The 20,854-nt window shown below is 41.2% G+C and overlaps 1 protein-coding gene across 7 annotated transcripts in view; it reads left to right on the plus strand.

The window, feature by feature from the left end:
- The window catches only part of Pcnx1 (pecanex 1), a 146,538-nt gene that overhangs the window by 31,999 nt on the left and 93,685 nt on the right, over positions 1–20,854 (plus strand). For all 7 annotated transcript variants that reach the window (XM_021202606.1, XM_029541145.1, XM_029541144.1 and 4 more), the window contains exons 2-4: positions 3,906–4,114; positions 14,770–14,875; positions 20,678–20,723. In XM_021202606.1, coding sequence (XP_021058265.1) covers positions 3,906–4,114; positions 14,770–14,875; positions 20,678–20,723 — 361 coding nt within the window. The remainder of the gene's footprint in view (positions 1–3,905; positions 4,115–14,769; positions 14,876–20,677; positions 20,724–20,854) is intronic.

The raw sequence follows: 20,854 nt of genomic DNA on the forward strand, positions 1-20,854 counted from the left end.
AATGGATAGAATTATACTGCAAACATGAGAATAAGAAATTAGAAGCCGGGCGTGGTAGCACATGCCTTTAATCCCAGCACTGGGGAGGCAGAGGCAGGCGGATTTCTGAGTTCAAGGCCAGCCTGGTCTACAAAGTGAGTTCCAGGACAGCCAGGGCTATAAAGAAAAGAAAAGAAATTAGAGCTTGCACAGTACTTTTTCTCGAAAAGAGCCTAGTTTCCCTGAACTTGATGCTTGTTGCTAATTAGAATTCTGAGGGTTTCTTCCTTGAAAACACAGTATTTATATCTAATCTAATATACAATATTCAAACAAGGAACTGAAGCGATAGCTAAGTCTATAAAGTGCTTGCTGTGGAAGCCTGAGGAGTTACGTTTGGATTCCCCAGTACTGAAGCTATGATGGTAACTCCACCAGTGGAGGACCAGCAGAACCACATGAATCCCTGGAGCCTCTTGGCCAGCCAGTCTGTCAGTGAGAGACCCTGTCTTGAAAAATAAGGTAAAAAGTGACTAAGGAAGATCCCTCGGGCGTGCACATGCATGCACATACGTGCACTGCCACACACATGAACACTCAGCATATGTACCACACACAGATACAAATACAATTTCTCTTACCCCTTTAGAGTGTAATCCATAAAATAGGAAACTACTTTGCAGTTGTTTTATGGGTGCTTGGCTTAGGTGTTTGCCCTGTAAAACAGACAGCATTTGTCATTTTCTTGTAGTATAGTGAGTCATAATTGTAGACAAGATTGATGGTCCCTTAAGACTTTAGCTGTCCAAGAATCAGTTGAGTTTCCCAGGCAGCAAAGCAAGTGGAGGCGAGGGCAGGTACAGTGCAGTGCTCAGCAGTCCAGTATGTCTGCACTTGGACCCACTTCAGGAAAAGTGAAACTTAGAGGGTGGCTGCCTCTGTCCCTGGAAGGCTTGGGACTGACATGGTAGGGCTCAGGCAACTGAACTCCAGGATGCAAAAATAAGTGAGCAATTTTTAAATTTGAGTTGAAAAAAAAAGAAGAGCAAAAAACCAAAACCAAAAACAGGTGTTACTGACCGAACACTGGTTTCCAGTGTGTAAGGATTTCCTTAAAATTCTTTTTTTTCAACTTTAGAAATGTTTTTGAAATTTATTTCTAGATATCACAAACTTTTAAAAAAAGCAACACATTCATACTAAAATACATGCATGAGCAAAAGTAAAAAAATAAGCACAGGAGTGCAAAAATTAACATAGTAAAATTTTAATACAGTGTTCTGGCTACAAGGAGAATGGCACTAGGTAACAGACTGTAGTTACCTCAGCAGTCTGGGGGGAGGGGCTGAGGCCAACCAAGGTCTCACCGGTGCCGACCAAAGCCAGAGCCTTAAATTTCTTAATGCAAAATTATTTCAGTCTTTATGTGACTAGCGTGTTTTCCAAAGGTGATTTTCTGCTTTGCCTTTAATTAAACCCTCACCTTTTAGCAGGTTTGTTTACACTGTTCTTAGCAGTATTTTGGGGTGTGAAGGTTGGCATTTATATAGATGGGTTTTGAGTGTTGCTGATCTTTGACAATTCATAATTAAGTATTCTTCCATTTGTTTGCTAGCATTTCTATTGAATTTGTCTGACACCAATGCTGGCTATTTCCCTTCTGTCCACCTAATATAATCACACATCTTACCTTACTATGGACTGAGCTAGGTTAGGATGGACTGACCTATTCTCTGTTAACTCTGCTTGAAAATGGAATTGGTATGAGTGTGGGGAATTGCAGGCTGGTATCCAGTCGAGCTGAGGTCTGAACCCCGATGGTCATAATTCACCTTCATGACATGGTGAAATGGGTATATGACTTCCTTTAATGCTAAGAATTGTTAAGATGGGCAATCTTGGCTAAGTCTCTCAAATGTAGTGTGCCTCAGTATCCTATCAGGGTAGTTTGCCTCAGTATCCTATCAGGGTAGTGTGTCTCAGTATCCTATCAGGAATTGGAACTTTAGCAAATTCGCCCATTGGTCGGCTAGTCTTTGTCTCTGTCTGTCTCTGTGTCTCCCTTTGCTGTGTGCTTATGTCACATTCATTGTTTCAATCTCTCTGCGTTTATATTAGTGGTGCCACCCGCTCTCTCTGTTTCTCTGTCTCTCTGTCTCTCTCTCTGTTTCTCTCTCTGTCTCTCTCTCTCTGTCTGTGTGTGTGTGTGTGTGTGTGTGTNGAGAGAGAGAGAGAGAGAGAGAGAGAGAGAGAGAGAGAGAGAGAGAGAGAGAGAGAGAGAGGTGTCTTTTTTTGTTAAAAGATTATTCAGGGCATTTGGTTTTTGTAGTGCGTAGTAGGTTTGTTAAAGATACAAATCAGCTGAAAGGCTGAAACACGTTTTTCCCCTAACATTTTAGCCCTCATTTTACAGTGGCTTATTTTTTTTTTGTACTTAAGATCATTTTAATTTAAATTGCATTCATAAATTGAGCATTTTAAAGCACCTATCTGGTAAATCTTTCAGAATGCATCTAGATCTGGTATTTATTAATTAAAGAAAAAAAGAAAATAGAGGTTTAAACTTAAAATCACAAGGCAAAACCAGTTACTTAGAAACATTTTAAATTAGAACCAGCAGTTTAACTTTTTAATTATACTAATACGCAGGGTTTCTTAATCCAGGTATTTGGGAAGCCAAATGTAGACCTGTTACTCGGCCTGACACAAGAGCTGTAATCATGCTTTGCTCTCCTTTCTGACTCCAAGCGATTACTCGGGTCACAAAGCCAACACCACGAATGTGTATTGTGAAGCTTGGGCTCATTAAAGAAGACCTTTCCAGTGTCACCAGTGTCCAGTTTGAGGCTCCCCTTCCTAAGCTTGCACGGGGTTCTGTTTGGCAGTAGCCGAGGAGGACCCTGAAGATAACACATGGCACCTGCAGCTACACACATGCAGGATGCTCAATCGGTTTCATCTGGTTTTATGTTCCTTGCCAGTGGTGACTCTGAGGCCATGCCTTGCAGGTGGGCCTCTTGCCAAGCGTGCCTCCGTGGTGTTCAGGTTTCAAGCTATTTAATCCTCACACAGAGTGGGTCCATAGTCTCCAGGATAGGTGACTGACTTATTTCAATTCATCCATTGATTGCTTTATTAAGCTCAGAGTTTTTCTCTCTTTGTTAAAAATTAGATTTATATATTTTTGTATGTGTATGAATGTTTGCCTGTTTGTACATATGCCCTGTGCCCTGTGTGTGAGCCTTGTGTTGATGGAGGCCAGAAGCACCGTCAGATGCCCCGAAGCTGGAGTTATGGATGTCTCTTAACCACCATGTGAGTGCTAGGAACTTCTCGGCAAGTGTGACAAGTGCTCTTATTCAGAGTTCTCCCCAGCTCCTCTCCTACATGGAGTATAAACAGGGACTGGATTTGGGTCACACCTGTGACCTGCTTACACCCCACGTACAGAGTGACTTGAGACTTGGTTTGGATCATAGGCTTCTTGTTTTCCTCTGCTATGGACTTTGCAGTAGAAATGTAGTGTGCACTACACATATGATCTAAATTTTTTAGTAGTCATAGTAAGTGATTTTCAATAATTTTTTTAACCAGTGCAATTCAATTGTTATTTCCACCTGCAATCAATATAGGAATTAACATATTACGTATGTTTTTCATTAGTCTTAACTAAGCCATGTTTCAGGAGCTCAGTAGCCATGTGTGGCCTCTGTTTGGGGCAGTGGAGCCCTTCATGTGTGGCCTCTGTTGGGGGCAGTGGAGCCCTTCATGTGTGGCCTCTGTTGGGGGCAGTGGAGCCCTTTACCTTTGCAGCTTAGTATTAGTGTAATTGCTTCGTGTATAACTTAATTATTTTAGGGACAGATTTATAGAATGGAGTGAAATGTAAACTGTTCTAAAATACTTGTATTTCCTTTCCCTTAAAGGCCCTTCCCTCTTCGATGATTATAGTAGCAGTGTATTGTCCTGTGGTAGCTGCTGTTTTCATTGTTCTGAAGATGGTCAACTATCGACTCCACAGAGCACTTGATGCCGGGGAAATTGTAGATAGGAGTGCAAATGAGTTCTCAGATCAGCGAGCCAAAGCCGAACCAGGCAACTGTTCAACAAGGAGGAAGGACAGCAACGGTCCAAGGTAAGAGACCAACACCAGTGTGCTTGCCTTGTAGATGTAAAGGACGGTGTGGGTACTGCGTCCAAGGTGAGGGCATGAGTGTGCAAGGGATGTGTTTGCTCTCCTGCCCCGAGTTCTCCTGAAGGTGTGAAGCAGCATTAGTCTACTACTGTGTGTGCATTGATAACTGTAAGTTGTAATCTCAGAAAGAAGACAGGAACTAGCATGTTTGGAGCACTCATCATTCAACAACTTAGGACAGTAATGCTCCTTGATAACAATTATAGCAAAGAGCAAGACACAGGAACCATAACTGAAAGAAAGTTATGCATGGTTTATAAATCTCAGCATCATAACAATTACACATGCAGAAGCCAGACAAGGTGGCATGTAACCTATAACCCTAGTAGTGGAAGCAGGAAGATCTCATGTTCCAAGCTGCCCTAGTCTTATGTGGAAACTCTCTCAGAAAAAAGAAAGAAAGAAATGTATATAACACTAAAATGCATATATAGCTTAAGTAAATTTTATATTTTATATAATCTGCATTCTCCACTCAATGTGTTGTAAATATCTTTCAGTTTTATATTCTTACAAGTATCCCTCTGTTGCTTAGCTACACTGTAGCATGTTTCCTTGGCTCCACCAACTCTATGTTTTTGACCGAGGGATCAAGTTTATCTGTATGGCCAAAAGTGTCTTGAGTTTTTACAAAGTAATGCACACCACTAACGTGAATCTCATAGACAACTCTTGTGTGGACTGGCTGTGTTAAGTCCATTTGGTCCTTGAAGTGGTACTGCCGTCATCATGGTACACAGCTGTGGGACTGAGTAATAACACCCAATACATGCCTCAAGCTAGAGTCTGCTTCTAGCAAACTGGGCATAACATGAGTGATTTCAGGTTATAATGTAAGGACAATACAGTAACAGTGTCGCTCCTCCATCCACACCATCTCTGTATGCCTCTCACTCATTAGTTTATACCATTAATTATAGCCTGAGTTTGTACCTTTCCCTCACCCATTATGTACTTACCTCACTGGTTTATTGAGCAAGCGTTTTACTTTTGTAATAATGTTGTTCACTTTGGTAATCACAAACTACCATTATTCTTATTAGGTATCCGTTGGCATCTGTGAGCTTCTTAAAGCTGGGCCTTCCTTTCCTCTAACCAGATCTCAGCTCTTAAGTTAGTGCTTGGCACTGACAGTTACTCAGTAAATATTTGAAGTAGTAAAAGCACTTTACTATGATAGTTTTAATGACATAAACTACATTGTATGGATGTATTGTAATTTAACTTCTGTTTTTAAAAATAAATTATTCACTTATTGTATACATATGTGTCTGTGCACCATGTACCTGTGTCCTTGGCATCCCGAAGGCATCAGGTCTCTGAACTGGAGTCACAGAGAGTCGTGAGCTTCCGTGTGGGTGCTGGGAACCAAATCCGGGTGCTCTGCAAGAGCGGCCAGTCCTCTTACTACTGAGCTGGCTCTCCAGCCTCCTATTTTTACTTACGTTACTATTTGAAATTTAAAGTTTATTGTGAGAAAGATCCCTTTGGTGCTTATTTTAAATTATTATAGTTTTAATCTCAACTTATCAGAAGTATAATTACTGGAAAGGCTATGTTGGCCTGTGCTCTGTAAGCAGTAGAAACTCACCCTGTCTACACAATGGTATGTCCCATTTGCACGTCGCTGCTACTTGTCTTCTGTGTATACTGTAAATCCCTTGATTACTTAACACACCTAACACAGTGTAAATGACATGTATGGGGTTATTATATTGGTTAGGGAATAATAAGAAAAACATCTGTACATATTTAGTGTAGACATACTTTTTTCCTCTTTCTAAACACTTTTGATCTACAACTGGGTAAATCACTGGATTCGGAGCATGCAGATGTGGAACCCAAGTGTATCCATGTCAAGTTCTCTGCCTTATTTTCTGCATGTGCTCATGCATGTGTGTGTGCGAGTGCACACACACACACACACACACACACACTGCTGTTTTTATCATTGTAGTTTGTAACAGGCCTAATACTTAGTAATATGAATCCTTCTCAGTGTCTTACCCTCACTATTACTTTGGTTATTCTGATGTGCATATTTAATTTTTTGGTGATGTATACTTGCTTATTCTCCAAAATATTTTCCATTGATATTTTGATGATAATTGTATTAAGTTTTGAGAAAACAAACCATTGGTATAGAAAACATTCAAGAATGTAGTAGGGATTTTGTTTATTTTTTATCATACAAAATTATAAACTTGAGAGTTCTGCACACTTCTTCAGTATTTTTTTTTTTTTTTTGGTTTTTTTCGAGACAGGGTTTCTCTGTGTAGCCCTGGCTGTCCTGCAACTCACTTTGTAGACCAGGCTGGCCTCGAACTCAGAAATCCACCTGCCTCTGCCTCCCAAGTGCTAGGATTAAAGGCGTGGCCACCACGCCCGGTATACTTCTTCAGTATATTACTTCCACGCCCGGTATACTTCTTCAGTATATTACTTCCATGTAAAGGGAAGACGAGTTTGAGAGCCCTTAGTTAAACATACAGTGTGCACTCTGCAGCTTCGAACCTGTGAAGCCACACCTGCTCAGGGAGCTGCACACTGCTGACTGCTGAGTGATCTGGGCTTTGTATTATTTCTGATTGTGTGCTCTTGGCGTGCAGTTACATGAGCGTGTTGTCAGCTGGTGAGGCAAGTAAGATAACTAACTTTAGAGTCTCAGAGAGAGAACATGTGGTGGGCTCTGTGCACACCGGGAGCACCCTGGCACACGGAGCTACACTGACATTGTCCTGTCTCTGCTTATAAACAGTATGTGTTAATTTAGCTTCTGTTGATCGTGTTTACATGTTCCTTTATTTTAAAGAATCTACTCTGAAAATGTGTATGTCAGAGTGTATATCAAATATAAGGGTAATTTGGAGACTAATATTCAGGTCAGTATGCAACCACTCACTGCATAGCTTAGGTCATAAAACAGTATATAGCCACAGAGAAACCACGCATGGTTTCCTATTTCATTATGCTTTCAGCACTGAGCATTTCCCTGATTGAAGATCTCTATACCTTCTGTGTTCATCACGACATGGTCCTGATAGATGGTCCTAATGTGTTTATTGTTTATTTTGTGTGCTTTGAGTTATCCTGTATATCTCTGTCTAGGGACATTTTTCACAATGTCTTTTCAGGCTTAAGTGACTGTTCGTAGCTATTATTTGTTCGCATTCACCATCAAACAGGCCATACATACTCCAGGGAAAGAGCGTAATCTAGCCGTTCTGCTCATAGTAGCCATTCAGATGATTTCCAGCTTTCTCCTCTGATGACACATTGCGGATCTTTTGGCACAATTGTGTATAACTAGCATATGCAAGTTGCTTCTTAGGGTATCTTTGAGCTCATTTTATTGGGTAATTCCAAGCTATTTGCCACAGTGATTTTTACCAGTTAATTTTCAAAGTTCTTATCATTCAGTATTCACATGAACATTTTATAATGGTGAAAATTTAACTTTTAGCCATACATACCTGTAATCCCAGCACCCAGTAGGCTGGGGCAGGAGGATTTCTGTGAATCTAAGACCAACCTGGCTACAGAGTGAAACTACCTTAAAAGATGAGCAGCACTTTGCCGTTCAGGAGTCTAAACCGAGCTTCACTGTGACTTGGGTTGCTTCCTCATTGCTGCGGAGTTAAGTACTTCATCACCACGCGGGGGCCAGTTAGCTTTCTCTTCTTTCTGTTGCCCATTTGTGAAGTGTGAAGCTTTCTTGTTGACTAATAGGAATTGGTCATTTATTTATATCACTGTTTATTACATATGGTAAGGCATCTCTGAGTTTGCTGTTTTCTTTCCTTAAGATTTTTTAGGATTGTTAAATTTTGTTGTTGTTTTGAGATGGGGTCTTAACAGGCTAGCCTTGAAATGTAGCTGAAGGTGTTGAGTTTAGAGGCAGGTATATGACATTTGGCTTAATTATCATACTTCTTAAGACTTTTGTTTTGTTGGTACTGAGGACAGAAACCAGGACCTTGAGAATGCCAGGGATGAATGTTCTTTATCTGCTGAACTGTATCTTAATTAGTGGATTAATAACACTAAAATCATCATCATCACCACCATCATCTAGTAATTGATATTCTTGTGTCTTCCAGAAGTATTCCCTGTACAGAGATCTGATATTCTTCTGTATTTTTTAACACTTTATTTTATTTTTTGAGTTTTGAGTGTTATCTTGGTTATTTTAGTCCATAGTGTCATGTAAGGGTTCAGACTTAGTTTCCCTCCAATATAGTTTAACTGACTCTTTTTAGTAGCAGCCACTGTATTTTCTCTGCTAGAAATGGAATTCCATTCACAGCAGCATGCTCCTGGCCGTCCTTTCTGTGGTGCTGGTCCAGTCGCCTGTGCCTCACACTCTGTGTTATAGAAGCTTTATGCCTGGCTTGTGGTAGCCTTGCTCACATCAGGAGAACTGTGGCCACCTCGGCTGCTCTTTGTCCTTTGGCATTTTTCTTTTTTTTAAATCAGAATTGCTGTGAAAATGTAGATTCTTCTTCAGAGTCTGTATTTCTCTGTAGTATGTTAACTTTTCTCCATTTAGTCTTTCAAAATTCCTTTAGGTTTTATATTTCTCCATTGAAAATAAGTTTATTAAATTATTTTAGTTTTCTACTTCAAGTTTTAAATTTTTGCTATCTTATTTCTCTCCTACATGTAGCAGTTTTCATTGTATCCAGAAATCTATTAAACTTGCTTACCAATGATGCACATTGTGTAATTTGTTTTCCTATGTGATAGCAGTTTTATTTCTTTCTTTTTAGCCCTACTTCTTGTTTAATTGGGTTTTGTTGACTGTGGCTTTTAACACCTGCTTAGATTGAAATAGAACTGGAGTACATCTTCATCTTTTCCTTTTTAAAACTATTTTTTAATTAAAATGGAATGATATCACTTCCCTCTCCTTCCTTTCCTCTCTCCAGCTTCTCCCAGGTACTCACCTCCGACTCCTCCTCTACCCTCCTCAAATCGACAGCTTCCTTTAATTTATCATTGTCACATATATAACAGTGTGTATAGGTGTACACAATATGTAAGTACAGCCTGCTGAGACAGTTTATAGTCATTGGTGTGTGTATGAGTTTAGGGCTGACCACTTTGAATCAAACAGAAATCCTTGGGAGACGTTAATTCTCCTTTTCCCAGCAATCATTAATTCTTATAGTTCTTTCTCTGTGGGTGGGTGGGACCCTATGAAATTCCCTCTTCCATACTAGCATGTTCATTGATACTGCCATTTTTCAGGTCTAGTTTATGCCGCCATTTCTAAGGCTTACTGGGGTGCTGCCTATTACAGTCTTTCTGCCCTCTTTCCTTGATGTTCCCTGCACCATAGATGCAGTGGCTATGATGTAGGAGCTGTGATGGAGAAGTATCCATTGAGGATGGGCTTCCCAGGATCAGTTGATATCTGCATTGCGTCCAGTTGTGGGTTTCTGTTGTGGTATCTGTGTCTCTATAAAGAGAACCTTCTTTGATGAGGGGTGGTAACTGTACTCACACCTGAAGACTTGGAACTAGGAACGGCAAATGAGAAAGAACATGCAGTGTTTATCTTTCTGGGTCTGAATTTTCTCATTCAATATGATCTTTCCTAGCTCCGTCCATTTAGTGATACATTTCATGATTTCATTTTTGTTTGTAACTGAATTTATTGTTCATGTACCTCATTTTTATTACCCATTCACTGGTTGACGGACACTGGATTGTTGTGTCTGCTAGGTGCCATTGTTATTAGAGCATCAGTGACCATGGTGGAGCTAGGATCTGAGGACTAGGATGTTGCGTCCTTTGCGCATACTCTAGGAACTGCATAGTTGGCTCATAAGGGAGATGTACTTCTAGTGTTTTGAGGTATCTCCTTTTTACAGCATGACTGTGGAGATTTCTGCTACAGGCTTTTGTTTGTGCATCTCCTTTTTTCACTCTCCCACTAGTGAGTCTCATGTTCCGTTCTGAGGGGAGGAAACAGTCGGGACCACACAGTTTCTATGTAGAGCCAGCCGTTGTGTGTGGTACCTTAGGGCACTCAGTTGATTGCATGAGTAAGTGTCTCCCCGAGCCTATGGTTTTCAGTGCCCTCTGTGTGACAGAGCAATTCAAAAATATTTAAATCGTATCTTAAAAAGTTAGAATCTTTAATTCTTGTATTGTATTTTTAAACTGTTATAAGAGGAAGTTGATAAATTGAATTTAAGGATTTGGATGCTAATATTCTGGAGACAGACTGTATTTTCTGTTTTTCCTGGTGGTAATGCTTGTTAATGCTATGAACCAAAGCTCTATTTAATCTATATGAAGCTGGATTTCAGGCTAAGGTTTCTAAGAGAGAGCTACTCTGTGTGTGTGTGTGTGTGTGTGTGTGTGTATGTGTGTGTTTTAAATCTATTCCTATTTTCATATGCACAAATATAATCTAGAGTACAGTTATAAACTTAGTGTTATGAGAGTGTTAGGGTGTTTGACCAGAGCCTGAGCCTCAGTAGTTGATATGATACTAATGACCCCCAAACCTAGTTTGTGACACCTCCTCTAATTCATATTAAATAACTTCTGCATCTCTGTACATTGTTTTGTGTTTGTGTTTTGTTTTTTAAACAGATGGGGAAACTAAGGTACAAAGGTAGTGGTCTCCTGACTTTGCTTCATTGCTTACTGCACAGTTATAAATTGCTGCACTTGGCGGGGCTGTGCTGAGGTCTCCATTGCTAAACCTGGCAAGTCTCACTAATAGGGCAAACACTTTGTGTGTTAAAACGTACTTAGGGTTGCAGAGAGGGCAGACTGAGAGGCATTTTATTAGAGTACTTTTAAAATAATGGTCCCTCCCTCCCTCCTTCCCTCCCTCCCTCCCTTTTTTCCTTTTTCCTTTTTAGCTTTTCCTTTTTAGTCCATTTTTGTTTCTTGAATTCGTCCTTTCTTATCCCTCTGTATTGACTAGGGACCAGTCAGTGTTCATTCTAGATGATGGTTCCTCATCTGGGAGTGATTCTGGCCCCTGGGCATCTGACAGCTGTATGAGAGTTTCCAGTGATGCTTGGCATCACTTGTAGGGAGATGAAGGACCAGAGATGCTGTCAGCCACTGTGCACAGGCAGTCCTTGCATCGTGAATTACAGAGCCCCAAGTGTAGACAGGGATAGAGTGAAACCTGCTCTACGTAGCAGTGAGGAGTTGGGCCAGAGGAACTTAGATGTGAAAGACAGTGCAGTTTCTTAGAAGAGGAACTTAGATGTGAAAGACAGTGCAGTTTCTTAGAAGAGTGTGCGTGGCTTTAAGTTTAAGTTTTGCAGACCTGACATTCACACATACCTGCCTCAAGTGTATGGCAAATAAGGAGCAGATTCTCTCACACACTGTAACTCCCTGGGCTACAGTTTTAGCTTGTTTACTTTGAGACCTCTTGTTAGAGTTTGCCTCTTCTAGTATTTCACTTTTTTATTTGTAAAACGAGAATAGTAGCACTTACAAATTTTAAGGAAGATTTCATCAGAAACACAAACAAATCAAGTACTTGTAAGACTGGGATACAATCACTTAGATTATGACCACCCGAGGGGGTTTGTCGTTTTTAAATCAGAAAAAGTATATGAAAGTGAGCAAGACTGTCTTGCCTCTGACTGGCTCAACAAATATCTGTCTGTATGGTGAAATATTATTTGGTCACAAATACAAATGAGGTATTGCATGCTGCAATGTGGTTGGCTCTTGAATATGTTATATTATGTTATGGGAAGGAGGCCATTCCAAGCCATTATGTGCTACATATGATCTGAAATGCCCAGGTGGGCACATCTGTAGAATAGGAGGTTAGTGTTTGCTAGTGTAGGAGGATGGTAGAAAAGATAAAGAAGAACAGCAGGGGGCTGGTGAGATGGCTCAGTAGGTAAGAGCACCCGACTGCTCTTCTGAAGGTCCAGAATTCAAATCCCAGCAACCACATGGTGGCTCACAACCATCTGTAACAAGATCTGACTCCCTCTTCTGGAGTGTCTGAAGACAGCTACAGTGTACTTAAATATAATAAATAAATAAATCTTAAAAAAAAAAAAAGAAGAAGAACAGCAGGTAAAGTGTCTGTCTGTGAGTGATAAAAGTGTTCCAGAGTTGAGTATGATGATGGTTTCATAACTTTACGAATATGCAGAAACATTGAATTATATAGATACGTTCTGTGGTATATGAATAAAGGCAGTGTGTATGCACATACATGAAGAGACATGCAAAGCAGGATGAAGGCTTTTCATCCTTCCTCCGGCATAGTGTTTTGTCCTTTATCATCACTATGCCCTGCATCTTTTGGTGCCTGTGGGTCTGACTGAGCAGGTCCCTTCTAGTAACATTGCTATGTGCTTCCCATACAGACTCAGTGTGGTGATCGCTGCACATAACACACCCTTTTGATGTAGCCTGTATTACTGCTGTGAGCAGCTAACGAACTGCAACATATCCCCTCTCACGTGGGGTATTAATATGCTTAATTGGCCATGATCTTGGTAACTAGTTTCTAGGATACTGTATTTATGTAGATGTATAGCAAATTAGAAAGTTATTTCTTAGTGGCCTAACTTCCTTAAGCTAACCAGGAACATTATTGTTCTGAGACCTTTAGTAATAGAAAGTATCCTAGTTTGGGTCTTATTGCTATGAAGAGATACCATGACCATGGCAGTTTTTATAAAAGAAAACATTTAATTGGGGGACAGGCTTACAGTTTCAGCGGTTCGGTCCATTATCATCGTGGGAGGAAGCATGGCAGCATGCAGGCAGACATACGTGGTGCTGGGGGAGCTGAGAGGTTGTTTTGTTTTGTTTTGGTTCACTTTATGTCCCTATCACAGCTTCCCTCCTCCCTCTCTTCCAAGTCCCGGCTACCACCCCACCTTGGGACCTCTAGTCACAGTGGGTTTAGGCACATCTTCTCCCATTGAGGCCCAAACAGGCAGTCCAAGCAAGGGGAAAGGGACCCAATAGCAGGGAATAGAATCTGAGACATCCCCGGTTGCACTTGTCAGGGACACCACACCAGCACCAAGCTGCACATTTGTTACAAATGTGTAGGGGTTCTGGGTTGAATTCCTGAATGTTGGACCCAGATGGTAGCCACTGTCATCCTGGCCTCAATGTCTGTAGTAGCTCTAGGCTTTAAAGTCTACCAGATGGGCTGGAGAGACGGCTCAGCAGGGAAGACCACTGACTGCTCTTCCAGAGAATTTAGGTTTGGTTCCCAACATACCCGTGGGAGCTCACAACCACCTGTAACTCCAGTTCCAGGTGATATAATGCCTTCTGGTCTCTTCAGACTATTGGCACATACATGCTGCAGAGACATGCGCACAGGTACAGCATTTACACCCATAAAATTAAGGTTTTTAAAAAAAGATAAACAGAAAACAGAGAAAAAAATTTCAACCATGGGACTCCTGGCCTGATCCATTTTAGTCTGGACTGGGCTAATTTGTTTTCTCAAGAACTATGTACTCTCATTGTCTGGAACGGGGCTATGTTGATGGTGTTTGATAGGTATAGTCCTGTTTATTGGAGTCAACATAATCTAAATCTTGTGAGAATTTGTGATTAGATCACTGGAAAAATTTGGGGGATTGGATAAGATGGTGACTGGTAAGGCTCTAAATGAGAACAAGTAATTCCACCCTGGCCTTTGGCTTTTCTAAGACTGTTGTTACTAATTAGCACCACTTCACAGTCAGGCTTTAGCTCACTAAACACAAATCTTTGCCTTCCATTTTGTTTAGTTTTACTTATTTTTTCTCTTTTTTCTTTATTAATTTTAATTTTTATGTATTTCTTGAGGCAGAGTCTCTACATAGCCTGGGTGTTCCTGGAACTCAGTATATAGACCAGACTGACCACTAATTCACAGTGATCCATCTGCCTCTGCCTCTACACTGCTGAGATAAAGGCATATGCCACTATGCCCAACAACAAACCATAAACCAGAAAGCACAGGTTTCTAGTTCTTTCAGCAATTAGTATGTCAAATAAATTCACTTTACTGATAAAAGCGCAGCTGATGAGTCTTCCCTGGCATGTTTCCTTTTGTACCATACAGTTATTTGGATGGGTCTCCTGGAAACCTTAGCTAGCATGGTAGCTGGCCACTTTCAGTTGGCCTCTTGCTCTTACGCTTGGGAAACAGATGGCAATCGCTTCTTTGCAAGGGTGGTTTTATGGCCTGGGCCATCAACTCTTCACTTCCTGTAATTAAGGCCAGCTTCTCCTTGGGTTTATGTGGACAGTCTGGGATAGGAGTTCAGTTTGAGTACACCCACACTGGTGTGGTTATTAGATGGTCCCAACTCCCAGCTTTCAGACTTCACTCTGTGTTTACTCTGTGAAAAAACAGGACCTCTGTTGGGCGCAGTGGTGCATGCGAGTTTGAGACCAGTCTGGTCTATATAGTAAGTTCTAGAATAGACAGAACTCTGTAGAGACACTCTTGCAAAGACAACAAAAAAGAAAAACACAGGACCTCTTGGTTGTGTAGAAAACAAGATAGAAGCCAAACAAAGGAGATCATCAGTGACAGTTGATGACAGTTGCTCTCTTTCTCCCATTTTCCTGCACAGTGACCCTGGAGGAGGGATTGAGATGTCAGAATTCATTCGGGAGGCCACACCTCCAGTTGGCTGCAGTTCAAGAAATTCTTATGCTGGTCTAGACCCAAGCAATCAGGTAGGAGTGTACTATTATGCTGTTCCTTATTCCCTCTTTCTGGTGCTAGTGCTAGCCAGAAAGCATTCTTAGAGCCATCCATCATGGCTCTCTCTCCCTGATGACATTTTTGATTAATATATACCATCTATATTCGTTATTCTTTTTAAGTTCATTTTTAATTTGATTTGTATGGGTATTTGTGTGCCATGTATGTATCACCTGTAGAGATGAGGAGAGGGCATCAGATCCCCTGAAACTGGAGTTACAGACGGTTGTGTGCCACCATGTGGTGCTGGGAATCAAACCCAGGACCTTTGTGTAAGTATTGCAGCTCTGAAGGGAAAGACTTCCCCTATAGAAGTGGTATAGCTCTGCTCTGAGAGGTATCCTGCTAGAAAGAATACCACGAAACCACACTATATTACCAAACCTCACACAAGATATTTATTGCGGGAGTTGGGAAAGACCCAGGATGGTGGCTGCCACTGCTTGGGCAAGAAACAGCAGAGAACTGAGCAGAAGGCAGGGTTTATATAGGGTTTGTTGGGGCCAGGTGGGGGTGGGGATGGGGGTGGTGCTTTTCAGGGTGGAGCTTTTCAGGGTGAGGATTGGTGGGGCTTCAAGTCCTGAGCTTGGGGTGAGCACAGGGATTGGTTCTGGGCTTGGGGTTGGGGACAAGCCAGGTCAGGGCTTTCTTTCCCTGGCCCTTTTACACTACATTGTGGAAAGGCAGAGACCCTACTGAGCCATCCTCCAGCCCCTAATTGTTACTTCTTATTATTCACATTGCTAATATATATTTGCTGAATGGCCACCACATGCTCTCCTACAGTTATGCTTGATCAAGCAGCTGTGAATGCTCAGGAGTTTAGCTCACCTGCTCCATCCTCCTTGCCTTTCCTCGTCCATATTGGAAACAAGATGTCTGCATGGTTAAAACATAGAAGTAACATATCCCAAATCTCAGTGAGGAAATGCTAAAGGCAATGCTAGGAGTGGAATATAAACCTACCACTAACAGTTACAGTGTATGTATTTCTGTTGAATTACCTTTGTCCTTGGAATGTAGCTCTCTGTGCAGGTGTCTCTGTAGAGGAGGCCCTGCCTGCCCGCCTGCCCGCCTGCCCGCCTGCCCGCCTGCCCGCCATAGGTCTAACCCCAGCTCCGCTCCTCTGCTCTCATTTGTCCTGAGCACATCTGAACCAGGCCAATGCCTAGACAGTTCCCTCCTTCCCGATTGCTTTCTCAGCAGCTCCCCCAAGTGAAGTAACCTTTGAAAGGAACTTGTCACACAGGGCTTTATGTAATTGTGGGGTTTCGTGGTCACTTTGTCAGTTCTTCCATTTTGAAGGAAACAGCTGATTTTTATCAGGGTGTCATGGAGAATTCACTTCCTAAAATCTCCTTTCCACATCCTTGCTGTCACAATAGTTCCTCTTGTCACATTATAGCCTGGGGGTTGAAATCACTCCTCTTCCCCCTCCTCTCATGTCCCAGTGAGAGACCTAGTTTTGATTCCTGCCCTACTTTAGCTCTTCTTGAAACCACCCCCAAATCCTCAGTATTTTCAGATCTTATGGTGTTGGCCCTTTTTGCAGACAGTGCACTTATATTTATTGCAGCTTAGTTTCTGATGGATGATGTGTGGTAAGTTATAAACCTTTAGAGTAGGCTTTCCTCTCTCCACTCAGTAATATGCTGCCTGTGCACACCTGACTTTCAGTTTGTGGTTCCTAATTACCTTTATGTGAATGGATAATAAAGTTTTACAGATGGAATTGAACTCAGCCCCTCACTTAATAGTAGCCGTCCTGGCTCTCTGGATGTTCTCTCAGTGTTCACATAGTATCCTGATATTGATAGCGGAACACTCAGAATAGTATTATGAACCACAGTCTGTGAACCAGAATCTCCAATAGGGTCTTGTTTTGTAATACATGTTTATAGATTTGCTCTAAGTTTAGGTGACTTTTTAGTAACAGTTTTTATTGTGAAACTTGATGTGCATTATAGAACAAAGAGGGTGTTAAAGTTAAACTCTTTCCACCCTCCATGGAGTGGGGAAATTTGGTATAACAAAACAGACAGAAAATTCAGAACCAGCTATTCAGACAAGTCTGTTTCCATGGTAATGAGAGTGGTACCTTCAAGCTTCAGGTTGCACGGTATTTGTTTGCACGGATGCTCTGCTTCCCCACTTCTTGTTCTTGGTTGTCTTCATGCATTCCAGTTTCTTTTCATAGAACAACTGAGTCCTTATTCACTGTGGCCATTGTAACAGTCCTGCTTAACAAATACAGGCAACAGCAGGTTAACCCTGGGAGTTAATCCTACATTTCTGCTAGTGTTTGGAAAGCCATGCTTAATTTATTATTATTTTCTTAATTTTAATTTCAGAAGGACAAATCAAAGGACATAGCAGGTATCAGTCACTTTTGGATACCCGCCCTTGGTGTCATTTCGGTTGATCGGTAATATCTGTAAATATTTGGTCTAGGATTGTGACTTGGTCAAGGATGGTGACTTAGTCCTACTGTCGAAGAGATTGTGACCTGAGTAACCATTGTCACTGTTTTACAGAATATACTTAAAACACACTTGGATCTAAACAAATTCTGTAGACAGTCATGCTTTTCTTAAGTTGTGGTTCTTACATTAAAACAGGGAAATACTTTCCTCACTGGCATTTTATACTGTTTATAGTGTATAATTATTTTTACCTTTTAGATAAGCTAAAGTGAAAAAATGTGAGTTAGGGCATTTGTATCGGTATGGAATGCAGTGTTGCTCCTGGACATGTTGTCATGATTGTTTATGTGACTGTCTAGGTAGAGTTACCATGGCTTCCCTTCAGCTTCTTCTAACCTGCTCCTTCCCACCCTTGCTCCCTTCTGTCTTAGTCATTTCTCCTCATTTTTCCCCATCAGTACCCCCCCCATCCCCACCTGCACTCTCCCCAGGCCAGAACTTCCCCCAGACTTATACTCCCCTCTGGGCAGCACACCCACTCCCCACCCCCACCCCCACCCCGCCTGCACTTTCCCCTTCTGTTTGCCTCTTGTCTTCTTTGAAATAATTTAGTGCTTGTAAATATTCAAGGTAAATATTTGGTCTAGGATCATGACTTGGTCAAAGGTGGTGATGGTGACTTATTCTTACTGTCAAAGAGATTGTGACCCAAGTAACCATTGTGATCTGTTACTAAAGAACTATAACAAAATCTTTTCACAAAGTCATAGTTGCCTTCAAAATGGCCTAGAAAAAGGGCTGACTTCAGAGGAAGAATCATGAATTCCAGCTAGAGAGAAAGGCGGGGCTCCACTGTAGGGTGTGGCCTTCCCTGACATCCCCAGCTCTTGCTAGGCCTTTGCTGTGCTGCTCACCATAGGGAAAAACACAGGACTGTGTATATAAACCATTTAAATGAAAAACGTTACTTCTCAGTGTAGGAGTTATCACCATATTTCCTTATTTTTTTTCACTTTTACAAAATTTAACAAATAAGAGTTAAAAAAGAAAATTAAACCTTTGATGTCGTACACAGTAAAAACTTTTAAAGGTAGAGAAGTCACTATGCATAGTCTCTTCGTTGGTTGTGTCACAAATATCATGAGCTCTTCTGCAGTGACATTTCTGTAATTTATATTATTATCTGTTGTATGCAGATGTTAAGATTCTTTGATTTGGGAGAGGGCTTGATGGAGAAAGCATTAAGAATCAATATCTGTGGGATCTAGCAAGACCTCCTTCACCAGCAGACAGTACATTACTCATCCAAGAGGGATTCAGAGAAGTGGGATTGCTGTGTGGGTCTGGAGGCAGCTGAGTGCTGGCTGGCATCGGCTGTGTTCTCTAGGCTTGCCATGAGGCCCTGGGGTGAGCAGAGCCCTGAGTTGTGATGCTGCTGTGAGGGAGTAGGAAGGAGGCAGCGTGGGGGCAGAGGCTTCTCCAGGCAGAGTCTCCGTCTGTACTTTCTAGAGGCATTTCCCTTAAATCCAGTCATCAGAACTACTAGGTCCTGTGGCCCCCTCTAGATGGTCCTCATAGATCAAAAGACATGGAGCCACATCTGTACAAAGTGGGGAGCTTGGCCACGAGGGGGAAGGGAAACATTTGAGGATTGTGAGCAAATAACTAAAACTCCTATTCAGATAGTTTGTTTCCTAAGTTTACATTCCTGGAAGAGAATCCACTAAGGGGTGTTTCTATTTGCTTGTTTAAACGTTTGATCTAAGAAGTCACTATGTGTTTGTATTTCTAGTAGACAAATCATATTTTTCCCAGTAGCCTGTCTGTCTGTTTTAGTAGGTGTTTTAAGAATGGAATTTTGCTGTTAAAAAATTCGGGACTTATTCTTTTACTGTTATTACTTGTTTTTAATTTTTGAAATAGTTTCTCAGTGTAAAGCCAGGCTGGTCTCTAACTTGAAATCTTCCCACCTCTGCCTCCCATGTGCTAGAATTCCAGGCTGGTAACACCACGCCTTGCAACTGCTTCCTTTCAGGGGCAGTGTAGTGAGTGCCTGATGGTGTATTTAAAGCGATGTTAAGAAATCCTGAGAGAATCAAGCTTAACAAACAGCCCTAAAATATTATAAAACTTAGTGTGTATGCATTTTATGTGTTGTGAGCATGTACATGAGTGCCTGCATTTGTTGTTGCTGTGTGTGTGTGTGCATGCAAATGGCCAGCCAGTGAGTTCTAGAGATCTGCCTTTTCCACCCACCTAATGATGGACTGTTGTACTGGGTACTAGAGAGCCAGTCAGATCCTCCTGCTTGCAAAGCAAGCATGTACTGGCAGCATTCTCTCCAGCCCCGCAAAGCTTTAGTTTTTGTTTTTTGTTTTCTTTTTCATTGACAAATTCTTACACATCACAGCATACATCTCCAGTGTCTTTACTTTTTCGATAGCAGTTAATGGCCTTCCGGGTTAATTTAGCCTCTCCTGCTCTACACGTGGTACATTTACCCATCTTCCGAGCTTATCTCTTGTATACTGTGGCTACAGTGACTTTATGAAGGGGGGGTAAAGAAAATAAGTACTCTATGATTTAAGTTTTATTTGCAATGCTGAATGCAAGAAACTGTCTTGAGTCCATTTAAACAGATTTACTGGAAGAGTTTCTGCAGCTTGCCGGTTTAGTTGGCAGAATCATGCTGTATTTTGTTTTCTTACTGTATTTTTGGAATTTGTGGCATTTATTTGTATGATTGTGTAAATGATGTGTGTAGCATTTAGGAAAATGTTAGACCATCTTGAATACAAACTTTAAAGGCTCAGTTACAATTACAGTTGGTGCTGAGAATCCCTTTTTTTATTATTATTATTTTTAAGTGTTCTAACCATCAATAAAAAGTTCTTCTTGTCTTAGAACTAAGAATAGTAAGACTTGATGTTGAACTCTATGTCATGTTGCTGTATTTTTTTCTCCTCAAAGTTGGTTGTTTTCTGCCCTAAGAAGTCTTATGTTTATTTCCCACAGACTCAGTGTGTGGCTTTGCTTCTGGTTTATAACACAAATGTGCCACGATATAATGTAAAATAATGATAATAACTCCTCAGTGCAATTTGCTTGAGGTGGCAGGTGTTTGCCCAGGAGCTCCATCAGTCTTTAGTACACAGAGGGTTTATCAGCATGGGCCGCAGCAGCTGCGTGCCTCTGAGAGAAGGTGCCCAACAGGTGTCTTTAATATCGATGAAAATGGCTGATAGCATGCCGGAGAAGATGATTCCGATAGTCTTGTGCTTTGGGTTAGTGGTGACTTATGGCTGGTGTGTTCATTCAGTGTTTGTTTGTTTTTCCTTGTCTTGATTTCAGATTGGATCTGGATCATCTCGACTTGGAACAGCAGCAACTATTAAAGGTAGCCTTACTGAACACTGACTATCTATTCCTCTCTCTGAAAGACAGCCTTCCACTAGAGTGAATTTTTTATTTATTTATTTATTTATTTTTTTATTTTCTTTATTTACATTTCAAATGCTATCCCGAAAG

The sequence above is a fragment of the Mus pahari genome, chromosome 7 (genome assembly GCF_900095145.1).
Source record: "Mus pahari chromosome 7, PAHARI_EIJ_v1.1, whole genome shotgun sequence".
In the NCBI taxonomy this organism is placed as follows: Eukaryota; Metazoa; Chordata; class Mammalia; order Rodentia; family Muridae; genus Mus; species Mus pahari.